At 37.6% G+C, this 19,070-nt stretch overlaps 1 protein-coding gene across 1 annotated transcript; it reads left to right on the top strand.

The window, feature by feature from the left end:
* Window positions 1-15,250: 15,250 nt before the first annotated feature.
* On the top strand, window positions 15,251-18,335 carry LOC130979500 (WAT1-related protein At5g40240-like). The gene is made up of 7 exons (XM_057902955.1): window positions 15,251-15,508; window positions 15,588-15,653; window positions 15,740-15,853; window positions 16,162-16,411; window positions 16,524-16,682; window positions 16,778-16,929; window positions 18,020-18,335. Exons 1-7 carry the CDS (start codon window positions 15,318-15,320, stop codon window positions 18,201-18,203), a joined length of 1,116 nt encoding a protein of 371 aa, XP_057758938.1. The 5' UTR covers window positions 15,251-15,317; the 3' UTR covers window positions 18,204-18,335.
* Window positions 18,336-19,070: the final 735 nt, after the last annotated feature.

A 19,070-nucleotide genomic window follows, 5' to 3' on the forward strand; every position in this document is an offset into this window, starting at 1 on the left:
CGTTTAACGCCCAAAAAGGTAGCATTTTGGGCGTTAAACGCCAGAATGGATACCATTCTGGGCGTTTAACGCCAGGATGGCACAAGAGGGAAGATTTTGTTTTTAATGCAAATTTTTTTCAAGTTTTCAAAGTTTTTCAAAATCAAATCTTTTTCAAATCATATCTTTTCAATCATATGTTTTCAAAATCAATTTCTTTCCTTTTTCAAAAATACTTGCTATCAATTAATGATTTGATTCAACATTTCAAGTATGTTGCCTTTTCTGTTGAGAAAGGTTTAATGTTTGAATCATATCTTTTCTTGTTAGCCAAGTCATTATTTTTTTTAAAATCAAATCTTTTTAAAATTGTTTTTCAAATCATATCTTTTCAATCATATCTTTTTAATCACATCTTTTTCAAAAAAGTTTTCAATCATATCTTCTTCAAAATCTTTTTCAAAATGATTTTAAAATCTTTCTAATTAATTTTCGAAAAACACTTTATCTCTTCTCACATCCTTCTATTTATGGAGTAACACTCCTCCTCAATGCACAATTCGAACTCTATCTCACTAAGTTCGAATTCTTCTACCTCTTTCTTCTATTTTTCTGTTCCTCTGACACCTCAATGAATCTCTATACTGTGACATAGAGGATTCCATATTTTCTTGTTCTCTTCTCTTTCATATGAGCAGGAGCAAAGACAAAAGCATTCTTGTTGAGGCTGACCCTGAACCTGAAAGGACCTTGAAGCGAAAGCTAAGAGAAGCTAAGGCACAACTCTCTGTAGAGGACCTAACAGAAATCTTCAAAGAAGAAGAACCCATGGCAGCCGAAAACAACAACAATGCCAACAATGCAAGGAAGGTGCTGGGTGACTTTACTGCACTTACTCCCGACTTCTATGGGAGAAGCATCTCTATCCCTGCCATTGGAGCAAACAACTTTGAGCTTAAGCCTCAATTAGTTTCTCTAATGCAACAGAATTGCAAGTTCCATGGACTTCCATTGGAAGATCCTCATAAGTTTTTAGCTGAGTTCTTGCAAATCTGTGACACTGTCAAGACTAATGGGGTTGACCCTGAGGTCTACAGACTTATGCTATTCCCTTTTGCTGTAAGAGACAGAGCTAGGATATGGTTGGACTTACAACCTAAAGACAGCCTGAACTCTTGGGAAAAGCTAGTCAATGCCTTCTTGGCAAAGTTCTTTCCACCTCAAAAATTGAGTAAGCTTAGAGTGGAAGTCCAAACCTTCAGACAGAAGGAAGGAGAATCCCTCTATGAAGCTTGGGAAAGATACAAACAATTGATCAGAAAGTGTCCCTCTGACATGCTTTCTGAAGGGAGCATCATAGGTATCTTCTATGATGGTCTCTTTGAACTATCCAAGATGTCATTGGATAGCTCTGCAGGAGGATCTCTTCATCTGAAGAAGACGCCTACAGAAGCTCAAGAACTAATTGAAATGGTTGCAAATAACCAATTCATGTACACTTCTGAAAGGAATCCTGTTAACAATGGGACAAATCAGAAGAAAGGAGTTCTTGAGATTGATACTCTGAATGCCATACTGGCTCAGAACAAAATATTGACGCAGCAAGTCAATTTGATTTCTCAAAGTCTGTCTGGAATGCAAAATGCACCAGGCAGTACTAAGGATGCTTCATCTGAAGAAGAAGCTTATGATCCTGAGAACCCTTCAATGGAAGAGGTGAATTACATGGGAGAACCCTATGGAAACACCTATAATTCTTCATGGAGAAATCATCCAAATCTCTCATGGAAGGATCAACAGAGACCTCAACAAGGTTTCAACAACAATAATGGTGGAAGAAACAGGTTTAGCAATGGCAAGCCTTTTCCATCATCTTCTCAGCAACAGACAAAGAATTCTAAGCAGAACCACTCTGACTTAGCAACCATGGTCTCTGATCTAATCAAAGCCACTCAAAATTTCATGACTGAAACAAGGTCCTCCATTAGAAACTTGGAGGCACAAGTGGGACAGCTGAGCAAGAAAATTGCTGAACTCCCTCCTAGTACTCTTCTAAGCAATACAGAAGAAAATCCAAAAGGAGAGTGCAAGGTCATCAACATGGCCGAATTTGGAGAGGAGGAAGAGGCAGTGAACGCCACTGAGGAAGACCTCAATGGACGTCCACTAGCCTCCAATGAGTTCCTTAATGAGGAACCATGGGAATCTGAGGCTCAAAATGAGACCATAGAGATTCCATTGGATTTACTTCTGCCATTCATGAGCTCTGATGAGTATTCTTCCTCTGAAGAGGATGAATATGTCACTAAAGAGCAAGTTGCTAAATACCTTGGAGCAATCATGAAGCTAAATGACAAGTTATGTGGTAATAAGACTTGGGAGAATGAGCCTCCATTGCTCACCAAAGAACTGAATGACTTGTCTAGGCAGAAATTACCTCAAAAGAGACAAGATCCTGGGAAGTTTTCAATACCTTGTACCATAGGCACCATGACCTTCAAGAAGGCTCTGTGTGACTTAGGGTCAAGTGTAAACCTCATGCCTCTCTCTGTAATGGAGAAGGTAGGGATCTTTGAGGTGCAAGCTGCAAGAATCTCACTAGAGATGGCAGACAATTCAAGAAAACAAGCTTATGGACTTGTAGAGAATGTTCTGGTAAAAGTTGAAGACCATTACATTCCTGCTAATTTCATAGTCCTAGAGACTGGGAAGTGCATGGATGAATCTATCATCCTTGGCAGACCCTTCCTAACCACAGCAAAGGCTGTGATTGATGTGGATAGAGGTGAATTGATCATTCAAGTGAATGAAGAATCCTTCGTGTTTAAGGCTCAAGGATATTCCTCTGTCACCATGGAGAGTAAGCATGAAGAGCTTCTCTCAAAACAGAGTCAAACAGAGCCCCCACAGTCAAACTCTAAGTTTGGTGTTGGGAGGCCACAACCAAATTCTAAGTTTGATGTTGAACCCCCACATTCAAACTCTAAGTTTGGTGTTGGGAGGTTCCAACATTGCTCTGAGTATCTGTGAGGCTCCATGAGAGGCCTCTGTCAAGCTACTGACATTAAAGAAGCGCTTGTTGGGAGGCAACCCAATGTTATATTTTATCTATTTTTCTTTGTTATTTTATGTTTTCTATAGGTTGATGATCATAGGAAGTCACAAAATCAATTGAAAAAGCAAAAACAGAAAGAAAAACAGCACACCCTGGAGGAGCACTTGCTGGCGTTTAAACGCCAGTGAAAGTAGCAGTTGGGCGTTTAACGCACAGTCTGGCACCATTCTGGGCGTTTAACGCCAGAAATGGGCACCAGACTGGCGTTAAACGCCAGAAAAGGGCAAGAAGCTGGCGTTAAACGCCAGAAATGGGCACCAGCCCGGCGTTTAACGCCAGAATTGGCACATAGAGCAATTTTGCTTGCCACTTGGTGCAGGGACGACTTTTCCTTGACACCTCAGGATCTGTGGACCCCACAGGATCCCCACCTACCCCACCACCCTCTCTCTTCTTCTTCACCCATTCACCAATCACCTCTACCACTCTTCCCCAAAAACTCCTCACCTATCAAATCCCACTATTCTTTTCACCACTCACATCCATCCTTCATAAAACCCCACCTACCTCACCATTCAAATTCAAACCACTTTCCCTCCCAAACCCACCCTTACATGACCGAACCCTACCCCTCTCTCCACCCTTATATAAACCATCTTCACCCCTTCATTTTCACACAACCTAAACACTACTTCTACCCTTTGGCCGAACCACAAAGCCATCTCTATCTCCTCTATTTCTTCTTCTTCTACTCTCTTCTTTCTTCTTTTGCTCGAGGACAAGCAAACCTTTTAAGTTTGGTGTGGTAAAAGCATTGCTTTTTGTTTTTTCATAACCATTTATGGCATCCAAGGCCGGAGAAACCTCTAGAAAGAGGAAAGGGAAGGCAAAAGCTTTCACCTCTGAGTCATGGGAGATAGAGAGATTCATCTCAAGGGTGCATCAAGACCACTTCTATGAAGTTGTGGCCTTGAAGAAGGTGATCCCCGAGGTCCCTTTCAAACTCAAAAAGAGTGAATATCCGGAGATCCGACATGAGATCCGAAGAAGAGGTTGGGAAGTTCTTACCAACCCCATTCAACAAGTCGGAATCTTAATGGTTCAAGAGTTCTATGCCAATGCATGGATCACCAAGAACCATGATCAAAGTGTGAACCCGGACCCAAAGAATTGGCATACAATGGTTCGGGGAAAATACTTAGATTTTAGCCCGAAAAATGTAAGGTTGGCATTCAACTTGCCCATGATGCAAGGAGATGAACACCCTTACACTAGAAGGGTCAACTTTGATCAAAGGTTGGACCAAGTCCTCACAGTCATTTGTGAAGAGGGCGCCCAATGGAAGAGAGATTCAAGAGGGAAGCCGGTTCAATTGAGAAGGCATGACCTCAAGCCCGTGGCTAGGGGATGGTTGGAGTTTATCCAACGCTCAATCATTCCCACTAGCAACCGGTCCGAAGTTACTCTAGACCGAGCCATCATGATTCATAGCATCATGATTGGAGAAGAAGTAGAAGTTCATGAGGTTATAGCCCAAGAACTCTATAAGGTGGCGGACAAGTCCTCTACCTTGGCAAGGTTAGCCTTTCCTCATCTCATTTGTCACCTCTGTTATTCAGTTGGAGTAGACATAGAAGGAGACATCCTCATTGATGAGGACAAGCCCATCACTAAGAAAAGGATGGAGCAAACAAGAGACCCCTCTCATCATGAAATCCCTGAAATACCTCAAGGAATGCACTTTCCTCCACAAGACTATTGGGAGCAAATCAACACCTCCCTAGGAGAATTGAGTTCCAACATGGGACAACTAAGGGTGGAGCACCAAGAACATTCCATCCTCCTCCATAAAATTAGAGAAGATCAAAGAATCATGAGAGAGGAGCAACAAAGACAAGGAAGAGACATTGAGGAGCTCAAGCACTCCATAAGATCTTCAAGAGGAAGAACAAGCCGCCATCACTAAGGTAGACCCGTTCTTTAATCTCCTTGTTCTTTATTTTTCTGTTTTTCGAAAATTATGCTTTATGTTTATCTATGTTTGTGTCTTATGATCATTAGTGTCTTAGTGTCTATGCCTTAAAGTTATGAATGTCCTATGAATCCATCACCTTTCTTAAGAAAAAAAGCTCTTAATTGAAAAAGAGAAGAATTGCATGAATTTCAGATTTTATAACAGATTAATTATTTTGGTGTGGTGGCAATATTTTTGTTTTCTGAATGTATGCTTGAACAGTGCATATGTCTTTTGAATTTGTGGTTCATGAATGTTAAAGTTGTTGGCTCTTGAAAGAATGATGAAAAATGAGACATGTTACTGATGATCTGAAAAATCATAAAAATGATTCTTGAAGCAAGAAAAAGCAGTGAATACAAAAAAAAAGAGAAAAAAAATGAAAAAAAAGGGAGAAAATGAAAGAAATAAAGTTGTGATCCAAGGCAAAAAGAGTGTGCTTAAGAACCCTGGACACCTCTAATTGGGGACTCTAGCAAAGCTGAGTCACAATCTGAAAAGGTTCACCCAATTATGTGTCTGTGGCATGTATGTATCCGGTGGTAATACTGGAAGACAGAGTGCTTTGGGACACGGCCAAGACTCATAAAGTAGCTGTGTTCAAGAATCATCATACTTAACTAGGAGAATCAATAACACTATCTGGATTCTGAGTTCCTAAAGAAGCCAATCATTCTGAATTTCAAAGGATAAAGTGAGATGTCAAAACTGTTCAGAGGCAAAAAGCTAAAGCCCCGCTCATCTAATTAATACTGATCTTCATAGATGTTTTTGGAGTTCATTGCATATTCTCTTCTTTTTATCTTATTTGATTTTCAGTTGCTTGAGGACAAGCAACAATTTAAGTTTGGTGTTGTGATGAGCGGATAATTTATACGCTTTTTGGCATTATTTTTAGTATGCTTTTAGTATATTTTAGTTAGTTTTTAGTATATTTTTATTAGTTTTTAGTTAAAATTCACTTTTCTGGACTTTACTATGAGTTTGTGTTTTTTCTGTGATTTCAGGTATTTTCTGGCTGAAATTGAGGGACCTGAGCAAAAATCTGATTCAGAGACTAAAAAGGACTGCAGATGCTGTTGGATTCTGACCTCCCTACACTCGAAGTGGATTTTCTAGAGCTACAGAAGCCCAATTGGCGCGCTCTCAATGGCGTTGGAAAGTAGACATCCTGGGCTTTCCAGCAATATATGATAGTCCATACTTTGCTCAAGATTTGATGGCCCAAACTGGCGTTCAAAGTCACCTTCAGAATTCCCAGCGTTAAACGCCAGAACTGGCACCAAAGTGGGAGTTAAACGCCCAAACTGGCACAAAAGCTGGCGTTTAACTCCAAGAAGAGTCTCTACATGAAAATGCTTCAATGCTCAGCCCAAGCACACACCAAGTGGGCCCGGAAGTGGATTTTTATGTCATTTACTCATCTTTGTAATTCTTAAGCTACTAGTTCCCTATAAATAGGACCTTTTACTATTGTATTTTCATCTGGAGATCTTTGAGTCTTTTGATCACTGGGAGGCTGGCCTCACGGCCATGCCTAGACCTTGTTCTTATGTATTTTCAACGGTGGAGTTTCTACACACCATAGATTAAGGTGTGGAGCTCTGCTGTACCTCGAGTATTAATGCAATTACTATTGTTCTTCTATTCAATTCAGCTTGTTCTTGTTCCAAGATATCACTTGTTCTTCAACTTGATGAATGTGATGATCCGTGACACTCATCATCATTCTCACCTATGAACGTGTGACCGTCAATCACCTCCGTTCTACCTTAGATTGGGTGGATATCTCTTGGGTTCTTTAACCGGAATCTTCATGGTATAAGCTAGAATTGATGACTGCATTCAAGAGAATCCGGAAGGTCTAAACCTTGTCTGTGGTATTCTGAGTAGGATTCAATGATTGAATGACTGTGACGAGCTTCAAACTCGCGATTGTGGGGCGTTAGTGACAGACGCAAAAGAATCACTGGATTCTATTCTGACATGATCGAGAACCGACAGCTGGATAGCCGTGCCGTGACAGGGTGCGTTGAACATTTTCACTGAGAGGATGGGACTGTAGCCACTGACAATGGTGATGCCCAACATACAGCTTGCCATGGAAAGGAGTAAGAAGGATTGGATGAAGACAGTAGGAAAGCAGAGAGACGGAAGGGACAAAGCATCTTCATTCGCTTATCTGAAATTCTCACCAATGAATTGCATAAGTATCTCTATCCTTATCTTTATGTTTTATTCATAAATCATTCATAACCATTTGAGTCTACCTGACTGAGATTTACAAGGTGACCATAGCTTGCTTCATACCAACAATCTCCGTGGGATCGACCCTTACTCGCGTAAGGTTTATTACTTGGATGACCCAGTGCACTTGCTGGTTAGTTGTGCGAAGTTGTGTTTATGCCATGGTATTGAGCACCAAGTCTTTGGGGCCATTACTAGGGATTATTTGAGTTGTGAAAAGTAGTGATCACAATTTCGTGCACCAGCAACACTTTGGCATCATCGTTTAGGACATATCTCATGTAATAAGATACAACAAATGAAAGTTGCATATCCATTCATTACATATCATAATAGTGATGTACCATGTTCTCCATGTCACTATGCAAAGCAGAAACGTTTGCCTTTTAATGAAAGTCACACCAAATCTGAAAATGTTTTTGATCTAGTGCACATGGACATTTGGGGACCTATAGCTATACCATCTATTTCGGGCCACAAATATTTTCTCACAGTGGTTGAAGACAAAAGTAAATTCACTTGGCTTTTTTTTTTTTGAAAAACAAATCTGAAGTTAGAAAATTAATTGAAAATTTTGTCCAACTTGTTGAAACTCAACACAATAGAGTCATTAAGTGCATTCGATCTGATAACGGTCAAGAATTTTTGATGCTCTCATTCTACCAAACCAAGGGTATTATACACCAAACCAGCTGTGTGGAAACTCCACAACAGAATGGGGTGGTAGAAAGGCGACATCAAGAAATCTTGAACGTAGCCAGGACACTCATCTTTAATTCAAACTTACCACTTTGTTTTTGGCACTATGCCGTGGCTCATGCCGTCCACATTTTAAATAGAACACCTTACATTAAAATAGCACCTTGTAGTCCCTATCAGGTCTTATATCATACCTTACCGGATATTAAACGCCTCAAGGTATTTGGTTGTTTGGTTTATGCATCAACTTTGGTTTCTCATAGAAGAAAGCTTGACGCTAGAGCTAGAAAATGTATTTTCTTAGGATTTAAGTCAGGAACTAAAGGATATGTTCTGCTTGACACAAAAATCCGCGAGATAATAATCTCAAGGAATGTGAAGTTTTATGAACAGTTCTTCCCTTTCAAAAATACCACTGGTCCCATTTCTTTAAAAACAACTACTAACTATAAATCACATGAACATGTTGATCCTTTTCTCCACCATGATCCCACTTTGCATCCCTACACTAATACACATCGGCTGGATAATATGGTGCTGCTGGCAGCTCTATATCCGCCCCCTAATCCGTCTCCAGATTTTGATTACACTCACACACCAATGGCAGCATCTCAACTCACTCCTCATGCATCATCAACTACCACTAATCCACATTTTTTACCACATTTGCATTCACAAGATTCTGCTCATAGTCGCAATTTAGATACATCACACCCACCTATGCAGAATTCAGCACTGCCTAATGTGAAGCCAGAGGTGCGCCGATCCACTCGAATTAAACACAAACCTGCCTACCTTCAAGACTACCATTGTATGCAATCCACCACCACTGATCAACAGCCCTCCAGTCAATGCCACAAAAAATATCCTCTCTCCAATTATGTGTGCTTGAATTCCCTTTCAGCAGGTCACAGGGACTTCTCGACTGTTTTATCTACTAACATTGAACCACGAAGTTATGAGGAGGCAATCACTCATAGTTGTTGGAAGAAGGCAATTAGAGATGAACTCAATGCTCTTGAAGAAAACAAGACATGGACACTGACTCCTCTACCCAAAGGAAAGAAGGCGATCGGTTGTAAATGGGTCTTTAAGACCAAGTTTAAGCCTAATGGTGAAGTTGAGCGACATAAAGCCAGATTGGTAGCGAAGGGATTCACCCAAACTGCTGGGTTCAATTTTTTTGATACGTTTAGTCTTGTGATTAAACTAACTACTTTGAGAGTCTTGCTCACCATTGCTTCGACTAAAAACTGGTTTGTGCATCAGCTCGATGTTAATACCGCGTTCTTACACGGTGACTTGCCCGAAGAAGTGTACATGAAGCCACCCTTAGGTCTTCAAGCCCCAATTGGTTCTGTCTGCAAATTACAACGCTCTTTGTACGGCCTCAAACAAGCCAGCTGCCAATGGCACCAGAAATTATGTTGCGTGCTCATTCAGTTTGGGTACTCTCAGTCCAAGGCCGATAGTTGTTTGTTTACCAAGTCCACCGCTGCATCATTCACTTGCATCCTTGTCTACGTGGATGACTTGGTTTTAGGCGGGAATGATCTTAGAGAGATTGAGAGAGTGAAACACTTGCTTGATGACAAGTTTAAAATTAAGGATCTTGGGGAATTAAAATTCTTCTTGGGGCTCGAATTCGCTAAAAGCCACAGAGGCATAGCAATGTATCAAAGAAAATACACATTGGACCTCCTTGAGGAATTTGGACTACAAGACGCAAAACCAGTCACCACACCTATGGATTATACCACAAAATTGTCAAAGTCATTAGGGAATCAATTGCAGGATGTTTCTGCATACAGAAGACTGATTGGGCGGCTGATCTATCTGACAAATACTCGTCCGGACATATGTTTTGCGGTAAGTAAGCTAAGTCAATACCTGGACTGTGCAACGGATACCCACTTCAAGGCAGCACTCCTGTCCTGAGTTATCTCAAAGGTGCTCCAGCCAAAGGTGTTCTATTCTCAGCTTCAGACAACCTCAACTTGACAGCATTTTCTGACTCCGATTGGGCAGCTTGTCCCGATACTCGCCGGTCTGTGTCTGGATTTTGTTTTTTCCTTGGCAAGTCCCTGGTGTCATGGAGATGCAAGAAACAACAAACTATCGCGCGCTCCTCTGTTGAAGCGGAGTATCGAGCAATGACGCTCGCCACATGTGAAGGTACCTGGCTTTCTTTCCTTCTTCGAGATTTTCATGCAACACCTCCGACGCCAATTACCTTGTACTGCGACAACCAGTCTGCACTACATATCGCAGCCAATCCTGTTTTTCACGAACGAACAAAACATATCGAGATTGACTGCCACACTGTGAGAGAGAAGGTCCAAGAAGGCATTTTGAAGCTGCTCCCTGTTTCATCAGCAAATCAGGTTGCTGATATCTTGACTAAACCTCTAGCACCTAATCCCTTCTTGTCTTGTGAAGTCAAGTTGGGTCTGATCAATTTTCACACCCCCAACTTGCGGGGGGATGTAGCCAGATTGTAGTAGAGTAGATCAATAGTTTAATAGCATGTATAACAAGCTGTCCCACTTAGTAAATTAACATCAGTATTAGTTAGAGTAGAGTAAGGAATTTAGTCAGGCAGTTATCAAATGTGTGGCTCACATTGAGTGTATATATATCAGTTTACAATAATAAAATCATACCTTTTGCTTCTCTCTGCTATTTCACATTTTATGAGTCTCCCTCTCTTGCGTGGAGCAACTCCTCTGCCTCACCACCACACTCTGCAACCGAACAGAGTTTACACAGATAGTGAGGCAATTTGATTTCAATAACGCTTTTCTTAATGGAGAGCTTCATCAGACAATTTACATGGTACAACCAATTGACTTTGAGATTAACTCAGAATCACAGGTTTGTAAACTAAATAAATCACTCTATGGCCTTAAATAGGCTCCTAGAGAGTGGTTTATGAAGTTAAGCTCTACCTTATACTCTTTCGGTATAATAGCACCAAGAATGATATGTCTCTTTTTATAATATATGGAACTACATCTGTTATTTACATATTATGTTACGTAGATGATATTATTATAATAGGGAATGATGCAATAGAAATTGACCTTATGATTAAACAATTAGGCAAAGTGTTTTCCTTAAAAGATTTAGGTTCATTAAGCTATTTTCTTGGAATTGAGGTTTTTAGAACAAACAGTGGCCAAATGCACTTGTCTCAAACTAGGTACATAGATGACTTACTATCCAAGGTAGGCATGCAAGATTCAAGTCCCATGCCTACCCCAATGTTATCCTCTCTTCAACTTCAGAATCTTTTGAAGATCCAAAGTTGTATCGTTTTCACAGTATACAAGGTTAGCCAGTTCATGCATGATCCTAAACTTGCTCATTGGAAAGCGATTAAGCGAATCTTGAGATATTTGCAAGGAACCAGAGATCAGAGGCTGCTCTTTCACAAGTGCCAGGACTTTAGACTTTATGGCTTCTCTTATGCGAACTGGGCTTGGACTTCGAAGATCGCAGGTTTGTTTTGGGTTTTTGTATATTTTTAGGCACTAACATTGTCTCTTGGTCTTGTAGAAAGTAGAGCACCATAAGCAGATCATCGACTAAAGCGGAGTTCAGAAGCCTGGCTGATTGTGAAGCAAACTGAGAGTTACTCAAAGGCCAACTCTCACTTTGAGGAGGGATATTAGAGATAAGAGTGAAATTGATCAAGGGTAGTTATGTAAAATTGAAATTCTGATTTGTGGTTATAGGAAAGGACCCTTAAGGCTATTCTTGAGCTGAGTCTTGATTCTATCTCTTCTCTTCTATATAAGAGTAGAGTATAGTGTATTTGAGTGTGTAATTTTTCCATTAGTGAAAATATAGTTTTTCAATTCCCATTCTCTGCATTTTCTAGTTATTCTTCTTTGCATCAGTTTGTTGTTCTGCTACTGGCTTTGGGTTATTCTTGGCAATGTGGATTACGCCATCTTTAGCATGAAAAGAAGCAACATATTAGAGTTTCAAGTAAAGTATTTGCCATGTGAAACTTTGGTTTACGATAACATTTACTTAGAGTTAATGACAAATAATTTGGGTTAATAATCAAAGTAATCCATACTAATGGCCTTAAAATACAAACATAAAGAAAAGGATATTTGAGTTCTCTATATTGAGTTCATAAAGAAAAGTAATTTCATTCGTTGTCTTGATATGTTTGTTGAGTGATTTCAGGCTTACAAGGCAAGTATGGATTGAAGGAGTGGAAAAAAGGCATGCAAAAGTGGAGAATTCATGAAAAAATTGACTCTAGAGCTTTTCAGGGTCATGCATATGCAAGCCTCATGCGTACGCATGAATGTGAAGTTGTGCGTACATATGCCCTTATACGTACGCGGGAATGGATCCTCTCAATTTTTTTTAACAATTGAGAGAGTAAAGTGTAATCTCTCACCATTAATTTTATAAGTGGGACCAAGAATAAATATGAGAGAGAGAGCAATGAAGGGTTAGAGATCACATTTTACACTCTCAACTTTTTTTAACAATTGACTTTTCTTCGATAAACGGGTTGACTAAGTAGGATTAACTTTTCATAATTTCTCATGTTTGTGATCAATGTGTAAGAAACAGAATAACTGCTTTAATAAAATAATAATTTAACTGCCTGGAATAGGTTCGAAAATATAGAAATGATATTTTAAAAATAAAAAGGTGAAATTTGAGTTCAATAAATTTTTCTGAGTGGAAAAATGCATCTTTTACGGAAATTTTTTGTAAAAATGCGTACCGCTGCTTAAGCCGGTAGTACAGGCTCTAGTCTAACCGGAACTGCCTATTGAGAAAAATAAGATTTTAAAAATTGAATTTATTGTTTTGAAAAGACAAAAAAATAATTTAGAATAAAAAATCGAGCACTAATCTTAAAGGTTTTGGCCCAAAGTTGAGACAAATGGATCTAAAACACTAACGGGTTAAACTAGGCCCAAGTTAGGCGCAAACCCAACATATATAACCACCATTTAATGAGCATTCAGCTCATTTGCACCCTAATTTGAAGAAAGGGGCACTGAAGTGAAGAGAGGAAGAGAGATTGAGATTTTACTATTCATCTCCTCTTTCATTTGGCCATAACTTGAGTTACGAAATTTCGATTGACAAGTCGTTTGCGGCCACGCGAAACTCTTGTTGAGTCCGTCATTTCTATTTAGACTTTTTTGGTAAAAACTCACGTCTCATGCTCCAGTTTTTTGCCCTAAGTAATTTCACGTTTCTACATTTGGTATTTTAGTAGATTTTGTGATTTTGTTTGTTTAGGGATGATTTAACATTGGAATATTATTGGGTTTTACTCCTAATCTCGTTGGGTAAGGTAAGGTCTCACTAAACTCACTAAACCCTTGTGTTTAATTGTTTTGTGAACCCTAAGTTTGATGTTGGTATGTTATTTGATGTTGTTATAACGTTCGAAAAACTGTATCCTAAAGCTTAACTCACTTTCGCGGCACTCAAAATAAGTCAACCTTGGGGGCTGTGATCCATCCCTATAAGCTCGAAACTCCACGTCACAGCTCGGTTTGACTAACCACGCCAGCAAATCTCGGAGTCAGCAAACCACTAGCCAGCAAATCTCAGAGTTAGCCAACCACTAGCCAAAATCTTGGGATACAAGTCCACATAACAGATACACTACCACCTTAAATAGGAGGACTGGCTCTGGGCAACGACATATTCAGAATTCACCACTATCATTATAGTTGTTATTGAGATATTATTATTCCTGTGCAGAAACTAATTTAAGTATCGGAGTTCTTTTTGCAGGAACTGCTCACTGCTCGGACGAGGCCCGCACTAAGCTAGTAGCACAATCTTCAGCAGAATAGCATCACAAGCATCTATGTAGCTGTTACCGACCTATACCTCGAGCTGAAATCTGAGACAAAAATACCTTTCTTTGCCATTTATTACAACACGATAGATACATATTAAATTCTCTACTGAAAAAATATTAACTAACCGTATTTTTTTGTTTTCTTTAAAATACAAAATAGAATAAAAGTAATAGTACTTTATCTTCACCAAAAAATCATAGTACTTTATACCGCTGTGTTCTTGTTTTGCTGTAACTCACATCAAGAATTCAAGATTGGAGGTATATAGGGAATAAAAAAAAAATTCTCCAAATCGTATAGATAATTCAACATAAGATGTGGCATTAGCTATGTTAAAATAAGTACTTCAGTAGCTATTTCATTAGGTCCTGAATTCGATCCCTCAATTTTATGAATGCATAACACTATATCACCACCAATATAGTGTGATTTTTAATGGAGGTTTAGGTGACAAAGATATTTCATTAGTCCTGGTGGTGGATATCTTTCAAAAATAGAAAAATTAATCTATTAAACATGATGTGCACTTATTACTTGAAACATTTATGGCCTTAACACTGGTTTCTGTTATGAATATTATACTTTCCTAAGAGTGCTAATAAGTAATAAGGCTTTTTTTTGTTCTGCAGTAAATTCAGAATTGACATGAAATAACATATTGTGACACAATAAAAATAATACAGATAGAAATTATAATGACAAACACAGAGAAATTGGTAATTAGCTTTTTTTTTTTTGCATAGAATTTTTTGGGGAGTTTAAATTAAAATCTCCACATATTATAAATAAAACTGTCTTGAAATTGATTTTGGTAATATTTGACAGATTTTTTAATGAAAAATTCACATTGTATCTAAATAATAATGTCGAGATTAGTTAAGAGTTACATTGTCCTTCGTATAAATAGACAAAAACCGAATTGAATGTTCATAATAATAATAATAATAATAATAATAATATCCAGAAAAACAATGAACACAAGTTACAATCTCGAATCTACAAAACAAAACAAAAAAGTGAACATGGATTATTTAGGAGAAAAAATAAAAAGAATAGAAGGAAAAGAACAACGGTAGGAAATACAAGTCAATCCAACCATTCCACTATAAAACTTATGATGTATACAAATCATCATCGAATATATAGGATCAGTTGCAAATTCTTATCTTCAAATTGAAAGTGATCAAATTCAAGTGTCCTCAAGTAACCACTTTCCGTTCCTACTACTTTAGTACTTTGTCCAGTTGTGAAAGTGTGGTCATAAGAAAACAGTATTAGAGACCGGAAAGTGGAGGATCAGTTTAATCCAAAACAGATATTTTTTATTTTTTATAAAAAGAAAGCTGTCACTATCTTGAAACACATATGTTCCATACAAAATGAATAAATTATTTTTTGTACAACATATAACTCAACACATAAATTCCGAACTGTGAACAAGAGTACAATAAGATAGAGATATTTGATGGATAGAAGGGGTTGTTACAAGGAATTGGTGCCATTTGTGGTGCTTGTGGCGAATGAATGCAGCAACACAGGCTTGTTCACTCTCTTCAAAGCAGCCAGCAATGGAGGCATGAGCAACTATGTCTTTGTTCCATATGCTTATTCTGTTTCAACCATTGTACTCTGTCCTATCACTTTCTTCTATAGAAGGTTAGTAATTAGCAACAAACCCTCCAAGAAAAAACATCAACACTTGATGGATTTATATGAATTCATCTTGTTTTTGCAGATCAAGAGTGGTTCCTCCACTGAGTTTCTCAATCATTTCCAAAATTGCCCTGCTTGGGGTCATAGGGTAAGTACCCTTTTCTTTGAGTTGACTATTGGAATTCACCATCATTAAGGCTCTTTTCACCCTTAATTGTTGTGAATTTTTTGCAGATGTTCATCACAGATGCTGGGCTATGCTGGAATTAGTTACAGTAATCCCACACTTTCCTCAGCTATCAGTAATCTCATTCCTGCTTTCACCTTCATACTTGCCATCATTTGCAGGTTCCTTTCTCTTTCTCAATTTATGGATTTACCTGTGGAATCATCATTTGCTGCTCAAAGGTGTTTCAAAGAAGAAGAAAAATGAAAACAAAAATGGTCAGAAGATAATAAAAATCACTCCAAGTCAATCAAAGTTATCTTATTTTGTATTTATTAATTACAGTTGGAATAAATGATCAATATTAGATATATAAGTGATGTAATCAATAATTTCTTTCTGAATCACTATCTTAGTATCTTACCCTATTATCCATTCTTGTTCCGTGTTTTGTTTGTTTTTCACAATGCTATTACTACCACAACTTAAGGATGGAAAAGATAGATGTAAAAACTAGAACAACCCAAGCTAAAATTGTGGGAAGCATAATATCAATAGGAGGTGCATTTATAGTGACATTCTACAAAGGCCCATCCATCATTATTGCTGATGATTCCCCTTCTCTCCATCTTGTTCAACGATTAAATGGAAACTTTGAATCAGTGGATACAAATTGGGTCATTGGTGGCTTTCTTCTCACAACTGGCAATATCCTACTCACACTATGGTTCATTCTACAGGTACATAAACTCTTGTTAATATGAACATTTTAAAATACATCTTCTTAGACTTAGGATAGTATATGTGATATTTTCTGAACTTTATGACGATTCTATGATAATTATTTGACAGGTGGAAATCTTGAAGGAGTTTCCAGATGAACTATCTATGGTCTGCTTTTACAACTTGTTTGCTGCCATATTTGCATATGCTTTTGGTTTAATAGCAGAGACAAATCCAAGTGCTTGGAAACTAAGACTAGATTTATCATTGGTCTCCATAGTTTGCATTGTAAGATTCCTGCTGCAAATTCAATTTTCACCTGAAAATGAAAGCCTTATGCAAAACTGCAAAAGTGTTGATGATGATACATTTTGTATTTTTAGGGAATATTTAATAAGTTCTTGAGCAGTGCAATATATGCATGGGGAATACACTTAAAGGGTCCTGTATATGTAGCAATGTTCAAGCCACTCTCAATTGTTATTGCTGTTGCCATGGGTATCATGTTCCTTGGGGATATTCTACATGTTGGAAGGTAATGATTATGTTCAATTTTATTTTATTCATTTTTTTCTTTTTGGAACATGGTGCTTAAGTAAATAGAGAAGAATTCCATATAAACAAAGCAATTTATATTCCCTACGCTTATCAATTTTGTGTTTGAATTTGACGGAAAAAAAAAACGCTACTTGCACACCAAAAATCAGCTACAAAGTATATGTGTATAAATACGTGTGTTGTTCAACTTCTTTTTTTAATGTGTATTTTATATTTCAATATGTATTCGAATGGATGGCTGTTTTTTTGTACACACGTAGTATTATTGTTTTTAAATCATCAAAGAGTGAATCAGAACATGTATGTTACAGTGATTTCAAAGAAGAGTGTTGAGAATATGTTAGATTAACAACTAAATATTAGGCCAAAAATATAGGCGTTGATATAAAATTCAAAAATGTTATGCACGCATTACAGGCATTTTGAGTTAGTATTTTAAACCCAGTAAAAATGTATTGGAAACTTAGCATTAGGCAGAACTCATCCATGAAATTTTCACCTCAGTTTTTAGCCAACATATCCTTAAGAGAAACATTGGTGAAGAATCCTTCATGCACCACTCTGCTTGAATTGTTCCCATATTTCCCTGGTTGAATATATAGAACTGCCAATGAAGCTAAGCAAAATCTTTTTTTTTTCTTATATTTTATTTGTATGTTTTTGGATTTTTTTTTTGGGGGGGGGGGGGGGGGGGGAGTTACTTCTAAGAACTGATACCTCAAAAAGTTAATTGTAAAAACCAAGAATTTATTTTTTTCCAAAAAAAGATTTCGCTGATCATATAAAAATTTTCTACTGATTCTGAGACATTACTGTCACACACATATACATAAAAGAAACCTATAATGATATAATAATATGGAAAGAGTTTCAAGTATACCAGAAATATTAGTGTTTCAATAATTATAGCAGTTAATCTCAGTCATAAAATAAATACATAGGTGAAATCAATGGCTAAAATCATTGGAACACCATTATTTCCGGAATACTTGGAGATTTTCCTATACTATGTGGCTATTAACCCATTTTTTTTATTTTCATAACATGATGATCTCTGAATTATGCAGCATAATTGGAGCTACTGTAACATCAATTGGATTTTACACTGTAATGTGGGGCAAAGCAGCAGAGGAGAAGGAGGAAGAAGTTGTTGGAAGCCCTGAATCACCAACTACTGAGCATGAACATGTTCCTCTCTTGCAAAGCTGTAAAACAGTAAATTCTCAAAAGAATGTAGATGCAAATGTATAGTACACATAAATGAATACAGCTCCAATGAAAGCTGTTTAAATTACAAAGACAGTGTATACCAGAAACTTTAACATACATATTGATGTTGATATAGAAAACAATTACAAAGACGGTGTATTATCCTTATTAGATAACACAAGATAAGCTTCAACAACATATAACTGATCCCATGCAATTTTCCTTTTTGAGAAAATTACTCTAAAAGATCATTAGTTGAGTTTTATTAAAAAAAAAAAAACTTTTTGTACCAAAAGCCCAAAATTATTAAGAAAGATTGGTTAAAATAAGATTAAAAGAAAACAAAAATTTATAAAAATAAAACTTTTTAAGTCATAAGTAATTTATTTACTTATTACTAGCTAGTATAAATTAAATGAAAACGAAAATTTCAGCAAAAAAGTTTTCATAAATGTTTTAATCTAAGCTGCTAAACTGATCAGATTCATGGGCTCCTGGCCATAGCTTTCTGCCAAAATATTGAGTTATGATGAATTCTGATGTTGTGTGCTCAAGGACTAATTTGTATATTCTTAAAATAAAAAAAAATAAAGTTTTATTATTGTTCATACCCTGGCCCAATAATAAAGGCCCAATAATAAAGGCCCAAGATCAAGTAAAAGACCTAATTCAAATGGTTGGGCCTCACCAGTACCAATCTTCATCCTACGAAGTCGGTACTCACTACGACTTGTTCTAAAGAAGTCGGGCACGAGGGTTAGCTGGCGGATAAGCACTCATTCAAATGAGTAACTGCCCCTAGAATCTCTCTAACCACTTCCACGAGCCATATCCTAACCTCCCTAAGATAATGGGACAGTTACCACCCTAAAAATATGGCACTACTCCAACGGTGGTTATTGGTTCACC

Source organism: Arachis stenosperma, chromosome 5, assembly GCF_014773155.1.
Source record: "Arachis stenosperma cultivar V10309 chromosome 5, arast.V10309.gnm1.PFL2, whole genome shotgun sequence".
Lineage (NCBI taxonomy): Eukaryota > Viridiplantae > Streptophyta > Magnoliopsida > Fabales > Fabaceae > Arachis > Arachis stenosperma.